We start from the raw sequence: 25,555 nt of genomic DNA on the forward strand, positions 1-25,555 counted from the left end.
GCTCTGGTCTCCCCAGGTCCTGTGTGACAGATGCCAATCCCAGGCCAGCACCTCAGGTACACTGGGCCCCTAAAATGGCACTGGCTGTTTATGGTGAGACAGCTGATAACTGGTGTACTAAGGGTAGGAGAAGAAATATCGGTCGTCCCCTGTACTTCTATTACCAACACTCTATGATTACATCTCCCTCATCATTCAGGAGTTCCCACCTCTCCTGATTAAATGTCCCTGTCCAAGGACAACTTTCCAGCCCTGTCTGGACTTTTGCCCTTCCCAGTGCTCTCAGGTTTCTCCTCCACTTGCTCTTTGGTCATTCAGTGGCCTCTCAACTGTCTGGTTTCTGCTTTGAGCTTCAGGGAGTTACAAACTTGCCCCAATCTTCAGAGCTCTAATTGACATGGCAGTCAACACACTCATTGTGTTTATTTCTATCCTCTCCTGTCTCTCTGTCTAAAGCAGTTCTTGTGTGGATGTCCCTTGTGGATGCTGGACCTCATCAGATCCACTTACACACACAGCTGAGGAAAGTGTTTTGCTGTTGATTGAACTGTGCAGTGTTTGCACAGGAGAGCAGGTGGAGCTGGTGCACAGGAGCTGCAGCATCTCCTGCAGAGCTCAGTGGAGAAGTCTGATGGAGGAAAAGTGATGCAATCTCTGGTGGCCAATGAAGGAACTGGCAGACTGGGGGTGGGGGTGAGGAGCCAGGTTGCCCATACAGTGTCCAGCCTCAAGGACTGTTCTCCTGCCTGTCCAGATGTCTTCAGGAGACCCTCAGGATCACTGTCCAGTGTAGAATGCTGCTGTCACTTCTTCCATACACCGAAAAATGAGAGAAAATACGCTTGAAAGAAAAAACCCTCCTTATGAAATCTTCTTTGAAATCTTCATCAGCAAGTGTCCCATTGAAACCTCTCCAGTTAGTTCTACAAGTCTGGAAGATTTGAATGAAATTACAGAAAGAAACATCGCTCATTAGGGCTTTCGGTGTTTTAATGAGCCCCATGACGTATTTGGTGCTGAGTCCATGAACCTCAGATACCAAGGACAGACTGAAGAATCTGCTCAAGAAGTCCAAGTCAGCAGCAAACTCCAAAGTACCTTGAAGCATTAATGGGCCCCACTGAGGGCTGTTACTGACAAAGCCTCCCAGGGACTCGTTAGAGCAGATAATTGGAGGCAGTGATTACATCAGGCAAAGGCAAAGTGCAGCAGCTCTGATGCTGAGAAAGCCCTTGGTTTGTCTGATGAAGGACAATGGCCAAGCCTTGAGCCCCTGCCCCTGGAAGGGAGATCCTGTCCCTCACGTGTGGCTCAGGGCTCTTCCTGGGGCTGTGGGGAGTGCGATGCCCAGTGCAGGACAATGGTGTGACACTCCCTGGGGGTGCAAGGAGGCAATGGGGTGCCATGGCCATGACAACCATGTGTCTCCTCTTAGGCCTCGCTGGCAGGGACATCAGCCATAGCCAAGGGGACAAAGACCTTGGCTCTTTCAGGGACATCCAGCCTTGCCAGCGCCCTTGGCCATGTCCACCACAGTCCATCCTGCACTGTCCCAGGCCTGTGGCTGTTTCCCCACAGGCTGCAGACACCCCATGTGCTTCCCCACCTTGTTCTCAGCCCAGTGTGTCCCGACCTGTGCTGCTGTCTCTCCATCCTCACCAGCTATTCCTGGAAGCACAAAGTCATGGCTGATCCTGAGTCCCTCTGAATGAACACAGCACTGTGCTCAGAATGACATTTCTTTATCCTGAGCTCCACTCTGAACATCCAGAGCTGCAGTTTCTGATGGTTTTCCTTTGTCATGCTGTTTCCCACTACAAAAAAAAAAAAAAAAAAGTGCCATCATCTTGGAAAATGGCGTTAAAGAGTTCTTGAGCCACTACTGTCTTTCCCTCTCAATGTTCTACCCCAGCCAGCAACTACGACCACAATAGCTGCTCACGTACTCTCCCAACCTATTAAGTGCAATATGGAAGATAACCGAACGGAATGGAGAAACCCGCGGGTTCAGAAATAGCATTTTAATAAGACAATAAAAATAGTATAATATACTACTACTACTACTACTATGCATATAATTAAATGAAATGCAATTTAAAAATTAAAATGAAATATAAAAAATCAAACTAAATTAAATTAAGAAAATATACTCAGTGCAATCCGTCATGTAACTCCAGTCACACGGAACAGCCTGTCCTGGAGAAAGGAGCACCTTGGTCCCAAACAGCCAATCCCAGCAAGACAGAGCAAAAAGGCCCAAGGACCAAGTGCAAAATGGCAGAACAGCAAAAAATCTCACTCAAAACTCCCAGCAGAACGGAACTTCCAAACTAAACTAACCAAAGTACCTGGCAAATCTGGACTAACAGAAGTAACCAGCCAGAAATGTCAGCTCCAGCTTATACTGAGTATGACACTAATTGTAGGTGTGGGAATATAAGGGAAGATTGGCAAGAAGGAGATTTGTAAATACACTTAAGTGACTGTACCCAGAGTTTAGAAAACACAAATCACAATAATTTAGGTTTAGCCTTGTGTGCTTCACAAGTTGAACGTCTGTCTTTATAGAACATAGACTTGTGAAATCTTAAAGGCACCTCCTCAAACATCCTTGAAATTCCGGCTCTACTCAATAACAGGAAGATGTGCCAGGGGAGGGTCAGTTGGACATGAGGAAAAGGTTCTTCCCCCAGAGGTGCTGGACACTGAACAGGCTCCCCAGGGAGGTGTCACGGCCCCAACCTGACAGTGTTCAAGAAGAGACTGGACAACGTCCTCAGACACACGGGGTGACCTGTGGGGTGTCCTGTGCAGGGACAGGAGTTGGACTCCATGATCCTTGTGGGTCGTTCCAACTCAGGACATTCTATGATTCTATGAAACACTAGGTCAAAAGTCCATGTTTTCATTGTACAGCTGAGATGTAAACACATGGCTCAGGGCTCTTCCTGGGACCGTGGGATGTGGGTGTGCAAGGCCCAGGGAAGGACAACATTGGGACAACAACTTCCAGCTTCCCCATGGGGCTGCAAGGAGGCAACAAGGCCCCAGTGCCATGAGGACAACATGTCTTCTCTTAGACTTTTTTGTAGAGACAACTGCCATGGCTAAGGGGACAGAGACCTGGGTTCTGTGGGTCCCTTCCAGTCTCACCAGTGCCCTTTGCCATCTCCATCCCAGGCTCTTCTACACAGTTCTTGTGTGTGCCACAGGTTTTCGTGGACCCCCAAGGAACAGTTGATGGTGTTTGTGCTCACTCGTGTTCATGACACAGTATCACAGTATGTTTGGGATTGGAAGGAACGTCAAAAGATCATCTAGTCCAATCCTCCTGCTGGAGCAGGAACGCCTAGGTGAGGTCACACAGGAAAATGTCCAGGTGGGTTTTGAATGTCTCCAGAGAAGGAGACTCCACAACCTCCCTGGGCAGCCTGTTCCAGTGTCTGTCACCCTCATTGAGAAGGAGTTTTTTCTCAAATTTAAGTGGAACCTTTTGTGTTACAGCTTGATCCCATTAACCCTTGTCCTATCATTGTTTGCCACCGAGAAGAGCCTGGCTCCATCCTCGTGGCACTCACCCTTTATATATTTATAAACATTAATAAGGTCACCCCTCAGTCTCCTCCAAACTAAAGAGCCCCAGCTCCCTCAGCCTTTCTTCATAAGGGAGGTGCTCCACTCCCTTAATCATCTTTGTTGCCCTACGCTGGACCCTCTCCAGCAGTTCCCTGCCCTTCTTGAACTGAGGGGCCCAGAACTGGACACAATATTCCAGATGGGGTCTCACCAGGGCAGAGTAGAGGGGAAGGAGGACCTCTCTCGATCTACTAACCACCCCCCTTCTAATACACCCCAGGATGCCATTGGCCTTCCTGGCCACCAGGGCACAGTGCTGGCTCATGGTCATGTCACCTCACATACATGATGTGTGTGCTCACATCTCATCTGTACAAAGCAAACACAGACTGCTGAACTATTCATTCAGTGTCCATGCATAGAGGGAAGAACAACTTCCGTGTGTGAGAAGCCAGTGCTGGAAATGATAGCTGTGAGGTGCCAGTCCATGATGACTGACCTGAGGCTCCTTCTGTAGGGTGTCCAGTGCACAGGGGCACAGCCCAGCCCTGCTCTGCTGGTCCTGCAGGTCTCTGGCAGGAGCCTGGCTGTGAGAGGACACTGCTGTGTACCAGCCCTGCACACACACACTGTTCAGCTGTACATTGGGGTTTGAATCTGTGGCCACTTTCTTGGCATGTTCTTGACAGAAATTTTAAGAAGTCCAAAGTCTTCTGACACTGTCCCAAGAAGATCACTGTTCTTTGTAGAATTACTTTTACAAAGACCAGCTCTGTCACAGCAGTGCCCATTGCCTGTCCCTGCCTGCGCCCACAGCACTGACACACAGCAGCACGGTGACAGAGCTGCCAGAGCACTCAGGCCTTGCACCAACACCAGGGATGAGAAGGAGAGTGTGGAGTGGAACCAGAACAGCTCTGGAAGAACAAGCGCAGCTGCTCCCTGGCAGGGCTGTCACGATGGACTCTTTTACCCTTCACCCATTAGAGGAACTGTCCCTGCAGTTCCAAAAAGCCTTGCAGGAAGGATCTAGTGAAAATCAAGTGACTACAGGACTCTTTACATTGTATAAATACACACAGATCATGGCTCCTCATTTACACAACCAGTGGTCATAAAAGAAAAGCAGACAGAGGTTTAGAAAGGGGATGACAACATTATCAGAATAAAAAATGCCAACAACAACAGCGAATACAGATGACAAGCTGGACCTGTAACAAGTTACATTAAAACTTCTATGTAGAAGCAGACGAGCAGTTTATTGCTTCGGAAAACACTGAGATACGAGTTTCCACAGAGCATGCTTAAGCTCCTGGTTCTTCATGCTGTAGATGAGGGGGTTCACTGCTGGAGGCACCACCGAGTACAGAACTGACACCACCAGGTCCAGCGATGGGGAGGATATAGAGGGGGGCTTCAGGTGGGCAAACATGACAGTGGTGACTAACACAGAGACCACAGCCAGGTGAGGGAGGCAGGTGGAAAAGGCTTTGTGCCGTCCCTGCTCAGAGGGGATCCTCAGCACGGCCCTCAAGATATGCACATAGGACACCATAATGAACACAAAACAGCCAAAACCAATTAACAGACTAAACACAATAAGCCCAAGTTCCCTGAGGTAGGAGTGTGAGCAGGAGAGCTTGAGGATCTGGGGGATTTCACAGAAGAACTGGCCCAGGGCATTGCCCTTGCACAGGGGCAGTGAAAATGTATTGGCCGTGTGCAGCAGAGCATTGAGAAACCCAGTGGCCCAGGCAGCTGCTGCCATGTGGACACAAGCTCTGCTGCCCAGGAGGGTCCCGTAGTGCAGGGGTTTGCAGATGGCAACGTAGCGGTCATATGACATGACGGTGAGAAGAAAATACTCTGCCACTATCAAGAAGAGAAATGAAAAGAGCTGTGCAGCACATCCCAAGTATGAGATGGTCTTGGTGTCCCAGAGGGAATTGGACATGGACTTGGGGAGAGTTGTGGAGATGCAGCCCAAGTCAAGGAGAGCGAGGTTGAGCAGGAAGAAGTACATGGGGGTGTGGAGGTGCTGGTCCCAGGCTATGGTGGTGATGATGAGGCCGTTGCCCAGGAGGGCAGCCAGGTAGATGCCCAGGAAGAGCCAGAAGTGCAAGAGCTGCAGCTCCCGTGTGTCTGTGAATGGCAGGAGGAGGAACTGGGTGATGGAGCTGCTGTTGGACATTGGCTGCCTGTGGGCATGAGGACCTGTGCAAGGAGGAAAGGACAGTGACAAGTTAGGGGAGACTTTTCTGGGGAAAATAAACATGCTGTTTCTCATGGAAAACCCCCTTTCTCATGATGGGATGTATCCGCTCATTCTCTCTTTCTACCAAGTGAAAAGTACAGTTCATCACAGTTTAAAATGCAGCTTGGTCATCTGGTTTCCATAAACACATCTCAGGGGAAAGACCCTCTGAGTTGGTGTCAGAACAAAAATTGGCCCACACTCGCACCCCAACCCCAGAGAGCAAGAGCAGCAGGGACAGATGGAGAAACAGGGAAGAACACTGCAGTGGTACCAGAAAATAAAGCAAGGATAGAAAGGCAGACGGGCATGCTGTGGAACCTTCTCCTGACCCAGCTGTGCTGCTGCCACTCGCATAATGACACTGGAGAGCAAGTACTTTTAGCACCCTTTTTGAGTACCACGTTGCAGGAACCCTTCACCTGGAGGTCCAGCTGCTGAGGTGGAGACTCGTGACCTGGACCCCATGGCTTTGGGGCAGAGGGTCTGCTGGGGAGGAGAGGAGACCAGGGGTTGCACTGGGAAACGGGTCTGCGCTGCAGGGGATGGCAGGGGGGCCTGAAGCCCCTCCCCAGCATTTCTGGTCCATCTCCCTCTCCCTGTCCATGTCTGTGCTGCCTGCAGCTGTGTCTGTGTCCCTGGTCTGCTCCCTGTCAGTGTCACAGACCCCGTCCCACCTGCTGTGTGCTCAGCTCTGTCGTGCTCACACCTCCTGGCACTGCCCAGGGGCAGCTCTGTGTGTGCAGGGGCTCAGGAGCAGCTCAGACACGTCCTAACGAGAACTGGGGTCTCACTGTCTGCTCCAAAGAGAGAAATAAATCCCCATCTCCCACTGCACACTCAGCCAATCAAGAGTGGAAAACTGAAAGCACAGACTCCTTCCCTGGCAGCTGTTGCTGTATCAATGTTGTTGTTCAGAAGGACCCTGTGCCATGTCTGTGGGGGCATCTGGATCTCTGAGCAGCCCTGACCCACACAGCCCCCTTCACCCCCACAAGCTCCCTGCCTGCCCTGCCGGGGGTCGCTCCTTCCCCCCACAGCTGCTGCCATGGGATCTCCCGGGCAGGCTGAGCGCTGACCCTGGCAGGCGGCAGAGTCCCTGCCCGGCACAGCCCTGGGGTGCAGGGACCCTGCTCTGCAGGACAGCCCTGGGCACCCCTGGGTGCTCCCCCGGCTTCACAGCTGTTCAACATGGCCTAACAAGAGCCCCGTCCTTACAGATCCCACAAGCTGTGCCTGTGCCAGTTTCAGGAGATGCCTCCAGGAGCTACAGCTGCACTGCCCTGCACCAGAGACTTACCATGGCAAGGGCTGCAAAGGTTTCTCCTCCAGTGAGCTCTCAGTCATCCTCCAGTCCTGAGCACCTTTAATCTCTCTCCACCTTGCTCATCTGCTGAGATCCCCAGGCAGAGCCCTGAGCCCTGCTGCGTGTGCAGAGGAGCTGCTCCTGGGCAGAGCTGTCTCTGTGCAGCACTGCTGCTGCCATGAGCTCCCTGTGTCCCAGGAGCCCAGCCCAGCTCAGCAGCACAGGAGCAGCACAAGGCGCTTTAATGACCCCTCTGGTGGGTTTGGTGCTGAGCCCATGGAACTTAGACCTTGGAGGAAGGTGACGAAACCTCTCAAGAAGTCAAAGTCAGATGTAAACTCCAAAGTTTCTTGTAAAGTCACCTGAAAGGACACAACTGAGAAACCATCCCAGGGGTCTGGTCAGAGAAGAAAACTGGAAACAGAGATGACAGGTCAAGAAAAGCAAAGTAAACGTGGGTCTGATGCTGAGAAAACCTGCATGTGTTAACTTAATCAACGTGCCAAGCCCTGACTCCCAGCCCTGGAAAGGCAGATCCTGTCCCTCCCACATTGCCCAGGGCCCATCCTGGGACAGTGTGATGTGGGGCTGTGCAAGGCCAAGGGCAGGACTATGGTCCCACACCTCCCCGGTTCCTGGCTGGGGACAAGGAGGCCATGAGGCCCCTTTTCTGCAAGGACAAGGTGTCTCCTCACAGGCATCAGAGGTGCAGACAACAGTCACAGCCACGGAGAGAAGCTCATTTCTGGTGGGGCTTTCAGCCTCTTTCCATCCCGTGATCATCTCCACGACAGCCTGTCCTGTGCTGTGGCATCCCCTGCACCTCTGACCCTGCAGGCTGGAGACATCCCCCCTGCTGCCCCACCTTGCTCCTGTCTGAGCATCTTCCTTCCTTTGCTGAGATCTCTCCATCCTCCCCAGCTGCTCCTTGAAGCACAAAGCCTTGGGCTGATGCAGACTCCCTCTGCTGACCTGCTCCACCACAGCACTGCCCTTCCATCACATTCCTTTCTGCTCATGTCCAGCCTGGACCTCCCCAGCTGCACTTTGGGCCATTATTTCTTTTCCACTCTGAAGAAACCTCCACCACCTCTGAAACTGCCCTTCAAGCACTCTCAGGCTACTCCTGCACTGCTGCAGCCTCCCCAGCACTGCTGGGCCAAAGCAGCCCAGGTCCCTCAGCAGCCCACACCATGTGCACAAGGTGCTGAACCTGCCTTGGCACAGCCCTGCACTCTGCAGTTCCTCCCTGCTGCTCCAGACTGGGAAGCCACACACTGGCACACACCTGTGTGTGTGGGTCACACCAGTGCTGAACCGAATGGGGTGAGAACTGCAGGTGTCTGGGTCCCCACGCTCCTCCTCATGCAGCCCCATGTGCAGCTGCCTTGTTCATGGTGACCGTGCACCACGGGCTGGTGTGGAGCCCATTGACAAAATCTTCCTGACACTGGTGACTGAGGAGTCAGTGCGGTGAGGTGCCCTGTGGGAATTCACATTTACAAACCAGAAAGAGTTGGTCAGGATGGAACAGTCAGGGATGGGAAAGTGGAGCTGAGGCTCCTGGGAGATGAGAAGAAGGCCAAGAACAGGATTTCAGGAGAGCAGGATTTGACCTGCTGAGGGACCTGCTTGGGTCCTATGGGATATGACCTTGGTGTCTGCAGAGCTTTTCTCTCACATCTCCTCCCTCCTCTATCCCACCTGCTGTTGTGCAACGTTTTGTACGCTTTCTCAAATACAGCATCCCAGAGGTGCTGACGGCATCACTGAGTGGCTCAGATTGGGCAAGGAGTGGGTCCATCTTGGAGCAGCTGAAATCGGCTCTGTCTGACATTGGTCAAACTCCTGTTGTCTTCTCAGAGAGGTGACAACTGCAGCACACCCACAGTCACCCTCAGTTCCAAGACTTTGCCATGTAAATCCAATACAGGGTGACAAAGCTTTGGATGTTGCAAACTACTTGATCATGGAGAAGTAATGGAAAAGATCTTCTGTCAGTAACCTCAGGAAGTCACCAGTCAATGAGCAGCTTCCTATGGGGAACTATAATTGCCCTGACAGTCACTGGCCTGACATATCTGCAGGTGCCAACAATCCAGAGGATTTTTGGCCAACTGCTTAACTTGTCTGCCTGCTGGGTCAATAAGGGTGATATTTACCTGGATCTGGAACTGGGAAACAAGGAAGATCTGGTGAGGTATGTGAACATCAGTGTCCACCTTGGCTGTCAGGAGTAGGACACAGGGGGGTCCCAGGCACCAGAGGGGAGGGAGGAAGGCCAGCAGCAGAGCACAGGCTGGTGGGATCCAGAGGGGAAGACTTTGACATACTGGGGGTCTGATACAGTTGGTGCCATGGGAAGCAGCTCAGAAAGTGAAGGAGCTCAGGAAATCTGATCAGCCCTACAGGAAAGACTGCTCCAAGCACAAGAAAGATCTATCAGAGAACCTGTGAAATGAAGCATTTATCTCATTAGGGTGTCTGAACCGATGGAGCTGAAGGGCATAATGGCAGCACACAGGAGGTGGCAGCAGGGGAAGCTGCAAAGGAGGAATTTAGAAACCTTGTAATGAGGTGAAAGGCAGAAGCAAACCCCAAGTTTCTGAGGGTGTTTGGACCCCATGAAGGGCCATCACTGACACAGCTGTGAAGGAAACAACCAGTGCAGGTCCCTGTCCCTGGAGGCTGGTGAAGGAAAGACTTGCAGACACTGGTTCCAGGTGGTGAGGGCCATGTGGAGGTGGCTCTGATGCCATGACAGCCCAGAATGGCTGAGCCCTGACCCCTGGGACCTGGTAGATTTTTCTCCAATGTTTTTCAAGTCTTTTCCTGTGGTCAGTGTGAGTGTTTTATGTTTTGGGGGTGGTGTTTATGTCAAGTGCTGTTGCTTTAACTGCAAGGCTCTGGTTTTCTGTCGAGCTCGAAATGCCTGTGAGCTCCTCATAACTCATCCAGCTTCTTTCATACATCTGGCAATGGTCACCAGTCACCTCAGTGTCCCACTTCAAAACTTGCTTGAATCCTCTATTTGGATCCATACCCATCAGTCCAAGAGGTTCATGGATCCAGCAGGCTCATGGATGATTCCTGAGGACCATCCAAGTGTGGGCAGTGTAAGAGAGGAGCAGAGCAGGGTCAGCTCATGGGCCATGACTGAGCACAGCCACCCCAGCAGCAGCCATTCCCCATCTCCCAGGCACAGCCATGCCCACAGCATGCAAATGGCACTGCCATATAGGATTAGTCCAAGAGAGGCCTTTCTTCCTTCTGTATTCCCAGGAAAATCTTCCTCCTGTTCCTCCTCCACCTGCAGACATCAACTGCTTTCCATTGCTGGGCTCAGACATGGCTGGAAGGGTTCACTGAAGCCATCAGCCATCTCATTGCTTCTCCCTGACATGCCCTGACCCTCTCCCACACCTACAATGGCCAATCACAGCTGCTCAGGCCTCCCGCTCTTCAGAAGAGGCCTCAAGCTTCTTGGTTCTTCCTGGTGCTTATTATGAACTTCCTCGCTCTCTCCAGAGTTCACGGTGAGCTTTCTTGTCCATAACAGCCCCTTTATGACCATGTCTCACTAAATGGTTGTGTTTGCATGATCATTTGTGCAGAAAGGGCAGTCACAGGACAGCACCCAATATGTCAAAACTGATGCCGAGTGAAATGCCGTAAAGCCCCGATGAGTTCCCCCTGTGTCTGTGTCTCTCCTGGAAGGAGTCTGTCCCGAGAAGGGGATCCAGCTCCTGCCACTCTCTGCAGAGGCACATGCGCAGTGTCCATCACCTGGGGATACAAAGGGTGACGTTTGCCAGACCACCCGTCATCTGAACCACTTAGATGTGTGCTTGTGGATGGGGTATGGATCCTTATAGTGCAAATGCCTATTTAATTGGCATTGCCAGAGGGGCTACCACAGATGCAGAGTACTATTTTACAGATATTTAAATATATAGCATATACGACTGACATCCCTAGACAAATTACACAAACACCTGAAGGATTATTCAAGCCTTTTAACATGATTATCCTCAGAAGGGCACCAGCTTTGCATCTCAGGAAATGGGATCCAGAGTCCAAGGGCAGGATGGTTTGGGCTCTGTGCTGGGATCTGGAAACTGAAACGTGCTCCCATCTCCCAGCCCCCTGCCCTCCTCAGTGAGGGTGTGAGACATTCTGCCAGCGAGGGCTGAACTCACAGCCATGACCAGTATCTTATGTCCAACTGCAGCCAATGGTGTCCTGCCAGCTCAGGATTGGAGCTTCCATTGCTGAACATGTTTAAAAAACGTGGAGATGTGGCGCTTTGGGACATGGTTTAGTGGTGGACTTGGCAATGTTTGATTTACGGTTGGTCTCCATGTTCTTAAGGGTCTTTTCCAGCCTAAATGATTCTCTGATTCTCTGATTTGGGTTGAAACCATTTCAGTTCGATCACCTCCAGCTTCCATCAGAGGCGGCTGTTGTGTGGCACAACTGTCCTGGCTCTCCAGGCACCCCACACCCTGAACATCTTCTTGCTTCGCTCTCCTTCCCAAAGCTGGGTGACCAGGTGAGGTTCTTCAAGGTCTTTGCTCAGCTTTGCATCATCTCCATCACAGCACAGAAGGGAGAATAAAGACCTTCAGCAGTTTTGGCCCAAATGCTGCTCACATGGGGAATGACACACTAACTGCACAGAGGACACTGCATCGCAGATGATATTTGGGCTTGATGTTTCAGTGAACTTCCTACCAAGCATCCAGTTCTTCAGCCCAAACAGCATCAATCCATCAATAAGGACACCACAAGAGTCCATGTCCAAGGCCTGGCACAATTTCATACACACAACATGCCTGTCTTTCCCCCGCCCATTTTGGTTCACAAGTCTCTTTCTTGTCCTTCAAGTGCCTGCAGATGGCTGCAGGAGGACTTGTCCCATCACCTTTCCAGGGACAGAGACAAGCTGAGAAGCCTGTGATTCCCCCATTCTCCTTCCTGGCTTTCTTGAAGATGGGTCTGACGGATGCCAGGACCTCCTCGATTGCACTGTCATTTTGAAAACGCAATCCAGAATCAAAGGGCAACTGAGGTGAATCTCACTGGGTCAGTGGGGTTTGTTCCCAGAGTCACACACACAAATGTCAGGGTTGTGCCAGGTGTCCATAACTGAGTTGGCTTTCTGGACTCTCATCTGAGGCAGAATCATAGAACCATAGAATACTCTGATAGGAAGAGAGTCTTGGTATCATTGAGTCCAACCACAGCCCAGCTCTCACACTAAACCATGTACCAGAGAACCTCGTCTAAACACCTTTAAACCCCTCCAGGGGTGGTGACTTCCCCACTGCCCTGGGCAGCCTGTTCCAATGCCTGACAATCCCTTCCAGGAAATATTTTTTTTCCTAATATCCAATCTAAACCTTCTCTGGTGCAATTTGGGGCCATTTCCTCCTGTCCTATCACCTGCTACTTGGGAGAAGAGACCAACACCCTTCTTTCAGGCAGTTGTGGACAGTGAGAAGGTCTCCCCTCAATCTCCTGTTCTCCAGGCTGAACAGCCCCAGCTCCCTCAACCACTCCTCATCACACTTGTGCTCTAGACACTCAGCAGCTTTGTCACCTCCTCTGCACTCTCTCTAGTATTTCAATGTTCTTCTTATGATGAGGGCCCCCAACTGAACACAGAATTCAAGGTGCAGCCTCACCAGTGCTGAGTACAGTGGCACAATCACTTCTCTAGTCCTGCTGGCCACACTATTCCTGATACAACCCAGGATGCTGTTGGTCATTTTGGCCACCTGGGAACACCCTGGCTCCTGTTCAGCCACTGTCAGTCAATACCCACAGATCCCTTTCCACCAGGCAGCGTTCCAGACACTCTTCCCTGAGCCTGTAGTGTTCATGGAGTTGTTGTGACCCACGTGCACGACCCAGAACTTGGCCTTGTTAAACCTCTCCCCACAGAGCCCTTTTCCAAGTGACCTGAGCTATGCTGACCTGGCCAGCTGTTCCTGCCCCCCTTCCCACGCTCCATACAGCTCCAACCTGGTGGTGCTGCTCTGCAGAACAAGTGGGCTGTGGTGCCCAGGGCCATGGGGTGACTCTGCAGGCTCATGCTGGTCAGGGTGGGAGGAAGACCCAGCTCAGGGTGGCTCCTGCTCACTCCCCCACAGCACACAGACATGGCTCCTGCAGCCTCAGAGATCCCAGAGAGAGGATTCTGGGCAAACAAGTCACTGTGGGGTCCTTTATTTCATTTATACACACAAAGAGTACAGCTCCATATTTACACAAAGACTATGGGACACACCAGAGAGGTAGATATGGACACAACCATAAGAAGACATAATTTTGCTTGTGGATAGCATTGATACAACCAAGAAAAGCAAACACCAAAGAGAAAACAAACATACAAACAAACAAACAAATAAAAAAAAGCAAAACAAAACAAAGGAAAAAAATGAAACAAACACAAAAGCTACAGAATTCAGGTTGAACTAGTAATGTGTTATATTACAAGTGACACGCAGAAGCAGGAGGTCACTTCATTACAGCTTTTGAAATACGAACAGTCATCACTTTCCTTATAGACTCCTTGAGCTCCTGGTTCCTCATGCTGTAGATGAGGGGGTTCACTGCTGGAGGTACCACCGAGTACAGAACAGACACCACCAGGTCCAGGGATGGGGAGGAGATGGAGTGGGGCTTTAGGTAGGCAAACATGGCAGTGCTGACGAACAGGGAGACCACGGCCAGGTGAGGGAGGCAGGTGGAAAAGGCTTTGTGCTGTCCCTGCTCAGAGGGGATCCTCAGCACGGCCCTCAAGATCTGCACATAGGACACCACAATGAACACAAAACACATGAAAACTAAACAGACACTAACCACAAGAAGCCCAAGTTCCCTGAGGTAGGACAATGAGCAGGAGAGCTTGAGGATCTGGGGGATTTCACAGAAGAACTGGCCCAGGGCATTGCCCTTGCACAGGGGCAGTGAAAATGTATTGGCCGTGTGCAGCAGACAATAGAGAAACCCAGTGGCCCAGGCAGCTGCTGCCATATGGACACAAGCTCTGCTGCCCAGGAGGGTCCCGTAGTGCAGGGGTTTGCAGATGGCAACGTAGCGGTCGTACGACATGATGATGAGGAGACAATACTCTGCTGTGATCAAGAAGAGAAACAAAAAGAGTTGTGTCGCACATCCCAAGTATGAGATGGCCCTGGCATCCCAGAGGGAATTTGCCATGGACTTGAGGAAAGTGGTGGAGATGCAGCCCAAGTCAAGGAGGGTGAGGTTGAGCAGGAAGAAGTACATGGGGGTGTGGAGGTGCTGCTCCCAGGCTATGGTGGTGATGATGAGGCCGTTGCCCAGGAGGGCAGCCAGGTAGATGCCCAGGAAGAGCCAGAAGTGCAAGAGCTGCAGCTCCCGTGTGTCTGTGAAGGGCAGGAGGAGGAACTGGGTGATGGAGCTGCTGTTGGACATTGGCTGCCTGTGGGCATGAGGACCTGTCATAGGAGGAAAAGATAGTGAAGGTTTAGATGAGACTTTTCTGGGAATAATCAAAACCATTTCCCACAGACCCTCACACCCTGTCATACACAGAGACACTTTTCTTTTTCCAGGAGAATGTCCTGGCTGAGCCCTTGTCGGTGCTTGATGAGTGTGCAATGAAGAGCAGGGTCTCTGCCCAGGGGCTCCTGAGGACTCAGCCTGACCCCATGAGATACGACGGGCAGGGGCCAGTCCTGGGGTTCAGCTTTGTCAGCTGGAGCCGCTCCTGGTGCAGAAGGGACTGTCAGCATCTGTACCCCCAGGCCTGAGAAACTGAGTTTGAGAGGTTTGGTGTTTCTACAGCTCCTTCTCCCCTCCCACCCTGGGGAGTGTTGTTGGGTGTCAGAAACCCGCAGCATTTCTGCTGCACTCAGGGAGAACAGAGCGAGTCCTGCGAGACCTGAGGGTGCCTGTGGGACAGTGCAGAGTGAGGGCAGCTGCTCTGTCCCTCTGTCCTGCTCCAGCTGCCCTGGGCTGGCACATTTCTGAGATGGGGGCTGATCACACTCCCATGTTACCCTGAAAAGCCACCAGGCACTGCTGAGAGCAGAGGGATCCACCTCAGACCATGACATTTCTCACTGTTTACTAAGGTCTCAGCACCCCACGTTTAGCCCAGGACACACAGGGCTAATTTCACAAACCCAACAGCATTTTTTCTTTTGTAGCCTCTCTGCACTTCTCTGTGGGGCTTTCAGATACACAAAGATGCTGTAGGACAGGTTTGCATCCTGGTGGGGAGCTCACAGCTTGGAAGGAAACCTCAAGGACATAGCAAAGTGTCCTAATGATGGCATGTGATTCAGGGAGACTCAGCTCATTCCCCAGCCCCACAGACTGCATTGCCCACAGCCTACAGGTCAGAGCAAAGCTGGGACACGTGTGCCCATGGACACACCTGCAGGAAAGGACCCACAAGATCAGGCTGTGCCTCTGCAGCTGAAACTGCCATCCCCAGAGAGCCTGACAGCAAGAACAAGATCCCAAGAGCAGTCACCCAGAGCAGGGGAGCAAGAAGGAAAATGCGGTGAGGGTGGGGGTGAGAGAGGCCAGGGCAGGGGCAGCCGGGCACTCAGACAGCGTCACCCTTCCCCAGCTGTGCAGCCACCTCCCAGACACCAACAGCGCCGGGCAGCTGCTCTCAGCCCCTGTGCTCTGCAGAGGAACTGGAGCTCTGGCTGCACAGGAGCTGCTTCATGCCTTGGAGCCCCCGGCCCTGAGGGCAGAGGCTTTGCTGGATGGGACAGGAGGCCAGGGGGCTGCTCACAGGAGGGATCTGACCTGCAGGGGGTCACAGGGACTTTTCTCTGTTCTCCCTCCCATAACAATTCCGGGTTTGGTTTCCTCTCATTTCTGATCATTTCCCTGCTGCCTGGAGATTCTCCCCTGGGAGGTGTTTCCCTGTCCATGTCTGTTCCCTGTCAGTGCTCACAGACCATCCCACCTGCTGTGCCCTCCCCCTGGCCCTACAGATCCTGCTTGTTCACAGGCACTGCCTGGGGGCATCTTCCTGTCTGCAGGCTGGAAAACAGGACAGGTCAGACTAAGTGTAAGGTGTCCAGCAATGGTGATGCAGGTTCTGCATAGGCAGAGGAGAGGCAAGGCATGCCAGTATTCTCCCAAAGACCTACTGCCATTCATGTGTCTCAAGTATTTCTTTAAATTTTAAGTACAGCCTTAATCACCACTCATTTCCCAGAGTAGGAGACTGAAAAAATAGACTCAGGGAGGTTCCTTATCTTTGTAGTACCCTTTGTCTTCTTCTTCTCCTTGAAACCTCCTCTTGTCAATATTCTGGAATGAGCTCCAGGTGTGAGCAGCCCCGAACCACGGAGAACCCAGCAGCAGAAGGACCCTGCCCTGCCGGGGGTCGCTCCTTCCCCCCACAGCTTCCCCCTCAGTGTTGCTGGGATCTCCCAGGCAGGCTGAGCGGTGACGCTGGCAGGCAGCAGAGTCCCTGCCCGGCACAGCCCTGGGGTGCAGGGACCCTGCTCTGCAGGACAGCCCTGGGCACCCCTGCCTGCACATTGACATTTACACCCCACAGCCACCCTGGGGAGAACGCAGCATTCACGTCTTGTCACTGACAGTGCAGAAGGCAACCCCTGCTCTGCAGCACATCCTCCCCTCTGATCAGAGAACCTCTGAGAGCTGTACTTACTTCTCTCACAGGCTCTGCAATGTGACAGCTTTCTCAGACCCTACCATGATTTGCAGATGCAATGCCCTGGAGCCACAGGCTTCATATCTGAGAGGATTTCATTTCCAGTGACCTCTCAGCATCCTCCCAGCCTAGACTGCATTTCCCTCTCTGTGCCTGGCTCCTGTGCCCTCGGTGCTGCAGGCAGAGCCCTCAGCCCTGCTGCGTGTGCAGAGGAGCTGCTCCTGGGCAGAGCTGTCTCTCTGCAGCGCTGCCGCTGCCATGAGCTCCCTGTGTCCCAGGAGCCCAGCCCAGCTCAGCAGCACAGGAGCAGCCCATGATGTCCCTTTCTCTGTCCCCTCTGCGCTCCTCCAGGTGTCCCTGGGGCTCCACTGGAATATCCTTTGAAACAACGTCAATTAATCAGTGATGTTGATTCTCTCTCCTCTGAAGAGACACGTCATTCTGTTCTTTGTAATAAACAATGAATTCGTATGAGAATCAACTTTTCTTGTCCCATCATTAGACAGGACACCAGCAATATTACAACAAAGGATCTAATTCTTCCAGGCTGGGGGAGGAATATCTTCAGTTGAATGATTTCAGGCATTTTGTTCTCGTTTTACACACCTAAGTCTAGAGAGACATTCATCTGTTTCTGGCCATGTCATATCTGTGCTCTGATTCAAAGCCTTTGCACACATGGGCTCTTGGACACTTGGTATCAGGTTTCTTGTGGCAGGTCAGAGCTGGGCTGGTGCCACAGCTGTGGTGGCTCAGCCCAGATGTGAGGCCATGTCCTCAGCCAGGGACCTGACTGGGGAGCTGGAGCTGTCAGTGTTGCAGACAGAGCTGTGACACGGATGGAATGAACTGCCAGGCAGGGTGGCAGGAATGAGTTCATCTGGTCTCAAGGACAGCAGTCTCCAAGCACAGCAACAGTCCAGATCAAAGCTCAGTCCAGACCTGGAAGGCAATTCAAGGGCCCATAGTGAGCTGTTACTACTGCAGGAACAGTTAAAGGAGAGGCAAAGACACTGTGCGGACACTGATGAATTTAATAAGAGATGAGAATCACTGTGTCCTCTCGTTCTCCATCTTCACCAGCAAGGTCTCCCAGGCCTCTGTGACTGGAGGCAGAACAACCAGCAGTGGATGGGGATCAAGTCAGGGGTCACCGGAACTAACACAATCCTCTCCAGTCTATGGGACAGCAGGGGCAGCATCCCAGGAGCTGGGACAGCAGGACCATGTCACAGTGAGGCCACTCTCCACCATCTTGGAAAGCTCATGGAGACTGGGGGGACTCCCTGAGCACTGGCAGCTCTCACACAGTGTGTGCACTTTTCAAAATGGCCCATGGGTGAGCAGGGGAACTAAGGGCTGTGCCCCAGAGCGTGTCCACTGGGACCCCATTTCTGGATGTCAGGAAGAGAAGGTGACGGGGTTTGCCCAGGGCAGGTTGTGCCTGTCCATCCTCTTTGCTTTCTGTGAGGAAAGGACAGGGTTGATGTGGGGAGAGCAGTGGTGGTCTGTTACCTTTAAGTCAGCAAGGCATTCAGCATCATCTCCCACAACATTCTTGTATCCAAAGTAGGATATTATGGTCTCTGTCATTGTGCAAGTAGATGGGTAAAACCAATGTGGATGGTTGGGCTTGGAAAGGTGCTGTAGAAAGGGAGAAACTTTCCAGTCCTGAGGACAGTCCAGCACTGGAAGCTGTTTCCCAGGAGTGCGCACCCACTCTGTCCCAGAAAGTGACCAAGATGTGTTTGGATAAAGCTCTGAGCAATCTGGTCAGACCCTGCTGTGAGCAGAAGGTTAGTCAAGACAGCTCCTGAGGTCCCTTGGAGCCTGAATGATGCTGTCCTTCCTTCCCCTTCATGTTTTCAAATTAGGGACAGCTCTCAGGTTCTCTCTGACCACAGGAATAATTCACATGAGGTGCAGGGCTGTTTTATAAGTGCCCCTAAGCAGTCCTGAACGCAACTTTTGCATCCCTTTTCATTTGCCCCAACCCAGGGTCTTTTCTGCTGACCTAGTGCCCTTCCAGAAAGAACAACCCTCCTTGTTAATCCTTTCAGAGCAGGCTGTTCAAGAGGTGTCAGCATCCATGTACAGAGTCTGCACAACGGCCAGGCAGCAAAGCCACCATTGCAGAAATGGAGATGAGACACTTGATCAGCTCCTTACACCCAGATATCAGCGTGACATGTCTGCTGAGATGCCAGGGAACACCTGAACTGTAAGTGCAGAGCATGTGAGTCCTGGTTGGGTATCCTGGCTTGTCTCCTGACCCATGTGGTGCTTCAGGCTGTGAAGAGAATCAAAACCAGCCATTGGACTGGGGTAGTTCCATTTTACACGTGTCACACAGGGCAGATGAGGGAGCTCAGAACTCCAGACTCTGCAGCACGGTTGGGACTGCAGAGACTGGAAATGCAGGTGACAGTGTGTGTCAGTGCACACACATAAAGATTCTGGCTTCCTTTGGGCCTTTGCACTGACCTGGGATCTATTCCTTGGCCTTCTTTGTCTCAAAAAGAAACTGTTCTCCTATGCAACCTCCACATCACACCACATCAGAAATAATTAAAAGCTAGAAAAGTAATGAAAGAAGCACAATTTAGGGGTAATTCTGTCCAAGAGGTGTACTCTTTAAATGATTAAAACAAAAAAGAAGTGAGAGAAAAAGCATTATTCTAAGAACTTCTTTCAAGACACAACTGCTGAGGTGTAGTAGATGTTTTGAAAAGCAAGAATGACTGTTAGGAATGAAATTAAAGAGGTTTAGTTCATCATCATCATCAGTGAGAATGAGGAGTTCCCTGTTACTGTTACTAGTGACAGCACCACTGTTCACAAACAACCTTCAGAGCATCTCCATGTTTCCTGGGATCCAAAGCTCATCCTGCTCAGAGTTTGACAGGATTGCTGCAAACCCCTGTGACCCAAATCTCTACAACTGTCTCTCCTCAACAGCCTTTTACCCCAGGAAGGGGAAAACTGCCAATGCAGACACCAACCCAGTGCCCAACCTGCCTGGAAAGCCAGGACAGTTGTGCCACACAACAGCCGCCTCTGAGGGAACCTGGGGGTGATGGGATTGAAATGGTTTCAACCCAAATCATACAATCATAGAATAATTTAGGCTGGAAAAGACCCTTAAGAACATGGAGTCAAACCGTAAATCTAACACTCCCAAGTACTCCACCAAACCATGTCCCAAAGCGCCACATCTGCATGCCTTTTAAACACCTCCAGCAATGGAAGCTCCAATCCTGAGCTGGCAGGACACCATTGGCTGCAGTTGGACATATGATACTGGTCATGGCTGTGAGTTCAGCCCTCGCTGGCAGAAAGTCTCACACCCTCACTGAGGAGGGCAGGGGGCTGGCAGATGGGAGCACGTTTCAGTTTCCAGATCCCAGCACAGAGCCCAAACCATCCTGCCCTTGGACTCTGGATCCCATTTCCTGAGATGTAAAGCTGGTGGGGCTTTTGTCGATAATCATGTTAAAAGGCATGAAAAGTCCTTCAAGTGTTTGTGTAATTTGTCTAGGAATGTCACTTTTATATGCTTATATTTAAATATCTATAAAATAGTACACTGCATCAGTGGTCGCCCCTCTGGCAATGACAATTAAATAGGCATTTGCACTATAAGGCTCCCTAACCCATCCACAAGCACACATCTAAGTGGTTCAGATGACGGGTGGTCTGGCAAACGTCACCCTTTGTGTCCCCAGGTGATGGACACTGCTCATGTGCCTCTGCAGAGAGTGCCAGGAGCTGGATCCCCTTCTCGGGACAGACTCCTTCCAGGAGAGACACAGACACAGGGGGAACTCATCGGGGCTTTACAGCATTTCACTGGGCATCAGTGTTGACATATTGGGTGCTGTCCTGTGACTGCCCTTTCTGCACAAATGATCATAAAACAACAACCATTTAGTGAAACATGGTCATAAAGGGGCTGTTATGAACAAGAAAGCTCACCATGAACTCTGGAGAGAGCGAGGAAGTTCATAATAAGCACCAGGAAGAACCAAGAAGCTCGAGGCCTCTTCTGAAGAGCAGGAGGCCTGAGCAGCTGTGATTGGCCATTGTAGGTGTGGGAGAGGGTCAGGGCATGTCAGGGAGAAGCAATGAGATGGCTGATGGCTTCAGTGAACCCTTCCAGCCATGTCTGAGCCCAGAAATGGAAAGCAGTTGATGTCTGCAGGTGGAGGAGGAACAGGAGGAAGATTTTCCTGGGAATATGGAAGGAAGAAAGGCCTCTCTTGGGCTAATCATGTATGGCAGTGCCATTTGCATGCTGTGGGCATGGCTGTGCCTGGGAGATGGGGAACGGCTGCTGCTGGGGTGGCTGTGTTCAGTCATGGCCCATGAGCTGACCCTGCTCTGCTCCTCTCTTACACTGCCCACACTTGGATGTACCTCAGGAATCATCCATGAGCCTGATGGATCCATGAACCTCCTGCAGTGATGGGTGTGGATCCAAACAGAAGATTAGAGCAAGTGTGGGATTGGGACATTGTGGTGACTGGTGACCTTTGCCAGGAGAATGAAAGAAGCTGGATGTGCTGTGAGGAACTCACAGGCATTTCCAACTCTACAGAAAACCAGAGACTTGCAGTTAAAGCAATATCACTTGATATAAAACTCACAACTAAAACACAAAACACTCACGCTGACCACAGGAAAAGCCTTGAAAAACGTTGGAGAAAAATCTACCAGGTCCCAGAGGTCAGGGCTCAGCCATTCTGGTGATGAACAAGCATCAAGAGCTCACATGGCAGAAACTTGGGGTTTGCTTCTGCCTTTCACTTCATTGGAGATTTGTTCTTTCAGTATCTGCATTTCAGGATCATGGCAGCAGAGGGCTCATTGACTTCTAAAATGCTCTTAAATGCCAAGGCTCTGTGCATCATTTTCCTAAAGGCTTCAAGTATGGTGTGAATGATTGGAGAGATTTCAGGAACAGCCAAACAGAGAACATTTCCATAATAAATAGCAATAAAGCCAAATTTCTTCTATTTCCTTCCCTGCTCACCCTTCCCTCCCTTTCCAGAACAGGTGGCATCAGCAGCCTCCAATTCATATTGATGTGTTGCATCTCCTGAGAAAGACTGAATATGTCAGAAAAGAGGGTGCCTACATCACCATGTGACTGAGGAGACAGGCCAGGACAGCTCAAGAGGAGTCACACTCCTCTGGACCAATGGTGGGTGTTCCTGGCAACCTCAGGTGCCACAGCACAGTGATACTTGTGTTCAGGGAGCTGGTAAAGGGACCCATCTCCTGTTCTGTAACGGTGTCTGAGTTTGCTCAGGTCACCCCTGACTTGAGCCCCATCCACTGCGTGGTGTTCTCCAGACTCCTGCCTTCAGGAACCAAGTCCCAGGAGACCTTGCTGGTGGAGATGGAGGCAAAGAAGCCATGAAGAACCTCAGTCCCATCTGATACTACTCTTCTGAATTTCAGCAGCAGGCCAACGTTCATCCTGTCTATTCTTCTACTGCAAGTGAAGCTCTGTCAGCTCATCTTGCTGCCCTTCCCGTGCATGTATCAAGTCCAGGGCAGCTTTGTCATCATCCCCACATCCATGGACAAGGTTTCTAAATTCCTCCTTTGCAGCTTCCCCTGCTTCCACCTCCTCTGTGCTGCCTTTTGCCCTGGAGCTCCATCAGTTCAGATGAGCAGCCTCACAAGATAAATACTTGTGTTCATGGGTACTTGGAGAGATCATTCTTGTGCTAGGAGCAGGATATCCTGCAAGGCTGATCAGATTTCCTGAGCTCCTTCACTCTTCAGACCTACTTCCATGTCACCACTTTGCCCACCATCCCCCAGTATGTCAAAGACTTCTCCTCTGGATCCCACCAGCCTGTGCTCTGCTGCTGGCCTTCCTCCCTCCCCTCTGATACCTGGGACCCCACTGTGTCCTGGTCACAACAGCCAAGGTGGACACTGATGTTCACATCCCTCACCAGGGCTTCCTTGTTTCACAGTTCCAGGTGAACATCACCCGTGTTGGCCCATCAGGCAGACATGTTAAGCAGTTGGCCCAAGATCCTTTGGATTGTTGGCAGCTGCAGCTTTTCCTGGCCAGTGAATGTCAGGGCAATTACAGTTCCCCATAGAAACCTGCTCATTGACTGGTGACTTCCTCAGGTTACGTACAGAAGATCTTTTCCATTTCTTCTCCGTGATCAAGTAATTTGTAGCACACAACATGTTGTCACCCTCTACTGGGTTTATATGGCAAAGTCTTGGAACTGGGAGTGAGTGTGGGTGTGCTACAGTTGTCACCTCTCTGACAACACCACAGGAGTTTGACCAATGTCAGACAGAGCCGATTTCAGCTGCTCCAAGATGGACCCACTCCTTGCCCAATCTGAGCCACTCAGTGATGCCAGCAGCACCTCTGGGATATTGTATTTGAGAAAGGGTAAAAAACGCTGCACAACAGCAGGTAGGAGAGATGAGGGAGAAAATGGGACAGAAAAGCACTGCAGACACCAAGGTCATATCCCACAGGACCCAAGCAGGTCCCTCAGCAGGCCAAATCCTGCTCTCCTGAAATCCTGCTCTTGGCCTTGTTCTCATCTCCCAGCAGCCTCAGCTCCACTTTCCCATCCCTGACTGTTCCATCCTGACCAACTCTTTCTGGTTTGTAAGTGTGAAGTCCCACAGGGCACCTCACCCCACTGACTCCTCAGTCACCCGTGTCAGGAAGATGTTGTCAATGGGCTCCAAATCCTCCTGGATTGCTGGTACCTTGCAGATATTGGGATATCTCAGGTCTGCCACAAGGACACGGCCCTGGAAACATGAGGCTTCTTTCATTTGTCTGAAGGAGGCCTCATCTCATTCCTCTTCCTCACCAGTGAGTCTGTAGCTGATGTCCAGTCACCACAACACTGCCCATGTTGTTCTGCCCTCTCATGCTGAGTCCTCAACGTTCACCTGACATTGTCCGTCCCCAGGAAGAGCTCCACGCATTCCTGTTGCTCTCCCACATGAATGGAAGCTATCCCTTTGACTCCACACCTCTGGCATTATGAGTATCAGACACCCAAGTCCTCACTTTTTCTCCAGGAGATGATACTTATAGTGTCATGTAACTCCTCATGCTGCTATGTTGGGAGAGACACCCTCATCAAGATAAGCCATCTGCTTGCAAACTTTAATAGCTGAGCAAATGGAACTTCAGTCGAGGGACAGTCCAGACCTTGTGAATATCTGGTGTTCGCCCATCAGAAATCTCTGAATTGTGACAAGATGAAATGAGTTCTCAGTGACCCTGAGGAGAAGGGTCTGGACACTACAAGGTCCCCACAGCAGCCCGTGGTGCACACTCACCATGAACAAGGCAGCTGCACACGGGGCTGCATGAGGAGGAGCGTGGGGACCCAGACACCTGCAGTTCTCATCCCATTCGGTTCAGCAATGGTGTGACCCACACACACGGGTGTGTGCCAGTGTGCGGTTTCCCAGTTTGGAGAAGCAGGGAGGAACTGGAGAGTGCAGGGCTGTGCCAAGGCAGGTTCAGCACCTTGTGCACATGGGTGCTGAGGGACCTGGGCTGCTTTGGCCCAGCAGCGCTGGGGAGGCTGCAGCAGTGCAGGAGTAGCCTGAGAGTGCTTGAAGGGCGGTTTCAGAGGTGGTGGAGGTTTCTTCATATTGGGAAAGAGCATGAGAAAGAAATAATGGCCTAAAATGCACCTGGGGAGGTCCAGACTGGACATGAGCAGAAAGGAATGTGATGGAATGGCAGTGCTGTGGTGGAGCAGGTGAGCAGAGGGAGTCTGCATCAGCCCAAGGCTTTATGCTTCAAGGAGCAGCTGGGGAGGATAGAGAGATCTCAGCAAAGGAAGGAAGATGTTCAGACAGGAGCAAGGTGGGACAGCATGGGGGATGTCTCCAGCCTGCAGGGACAGAGGTGCAGGGGATACCACAGCACAGGACAGGCTGTCGTGGAGATGATCACGGGATGTAAAGAGGCTGAAAGCCCCACCAGACAGCACAAGAAACTTCCGAGTTTGAATCTGAATCTGACTTCTTGAGAAGTTTCTTCACCTTCCCCCAGGGTCTGAAGTTCATGGACTCAGCACCAAACCCACCAGAGGGGTCATTAAAGCGCCTTGTGCTGCTCCTGTGCTGCTGAGCTGGGCTGGGCTCCTGGGACACAGGGAGCTCATGAAGCCAGGTGAGCACCCAGGGGTGCCCAGGGCTGTCCTGCAGAGCAGGTTCCCTGCACCCCAGGGCTGTGCCGGGCAGGGACTCTGCCGCCTGCCAGGGTCAGCGCTCAGCCTGCCCGGGAGATCCCATGGCAGCAGCTGTGCGGGGAAGGAGCGAACCCCAGCAGGGCAGGCAGGGAGCCTGTGGGCTTGAAGGGGGCTGTGTGGGTCAAGGCTGCTCAGAGCTCCAGATCACCCCACAGACATGGCAGAGGGTCCTTCTGAACAACAGCATTGATACAGCAACAGCTGCCAGGGAAGGAGTCTGTGCTTTCAGTTTTCCACTCTTGATTGGCTGAGTGTGCAGGGGAGATGGGGATTTATTTCTCTCTTTGGAGAAGACACTAAGACCCCAGTTCTCGTTAGGACTTGTCTGAGCTGCTCCTGAGCCCCTGCACACACAGAGCTGCCCCTGGGCAGTGCCAGGAGGTGTGAGCAGGACAGAGCTGAGCACACAGCGCGTGGGACGAGGTCTGTGACACTGACAGGGAGCAGACCAG

General features: G+C 51.7%; 2 protein-coding genes across 2 annotated transcripts; both read right to left on the reverse strand.

Annotated features, from left to right (window-relative positions):
• Positions 1–4,834: 4,834 nt before the first annotated feature.
• Positions 4,835–5,767, reverse strand: LOC308052575 (olfactory receptor 14A16-like; the record flags this gene model as incomplete). Its single annotated transcript, XM_080364644.1, has 1 exon — positions 4,835–5,767. The coding sequence occupies one exon, from the start codon at positions 5,765–5,767 to the stop codon at positions 4,835–4,837; it is 933 nt and encodes a 310-aa protein (XP_080220770.1).
• Positions 5,768–13,001: 7,234 nt separating this feature from the next.
• Positions 13,002–14,600, reverse strand: LOC308052596 (olfactory receptor 14A16-like; the record flags this gene model as incomplete). Its single annotated transcript, XM_080364658.1, has 1 exon — positions 13,002–14,600. The coding sequence occupies one exon, from the start codon at positions 14,598–14,600 to the stop codon at positions 13,659–13,661; it is 942 nt and encodes a 313-aa protein (XP_080220784.1). The 3' UTR covers positions 13,002–13,658.
• Between the last annotated feature and the right edge of the window lie 10,955 nt (positions 14,601–25,555).

Source organism: Nesoenas mayeri, assembly GCF_963082525.1.
Source record: "Nesoenas mayeri genome assembly, contig: SCAFFOLD_35, whole genome shotgun sequence".
Taxonomy (NCBI): domain Eukaryota; kingdom Metazoa; phylum Chordata; class Aves; order Columbiformes; family Columbidae; genus Nesoenas; species Nesoenas mayeri.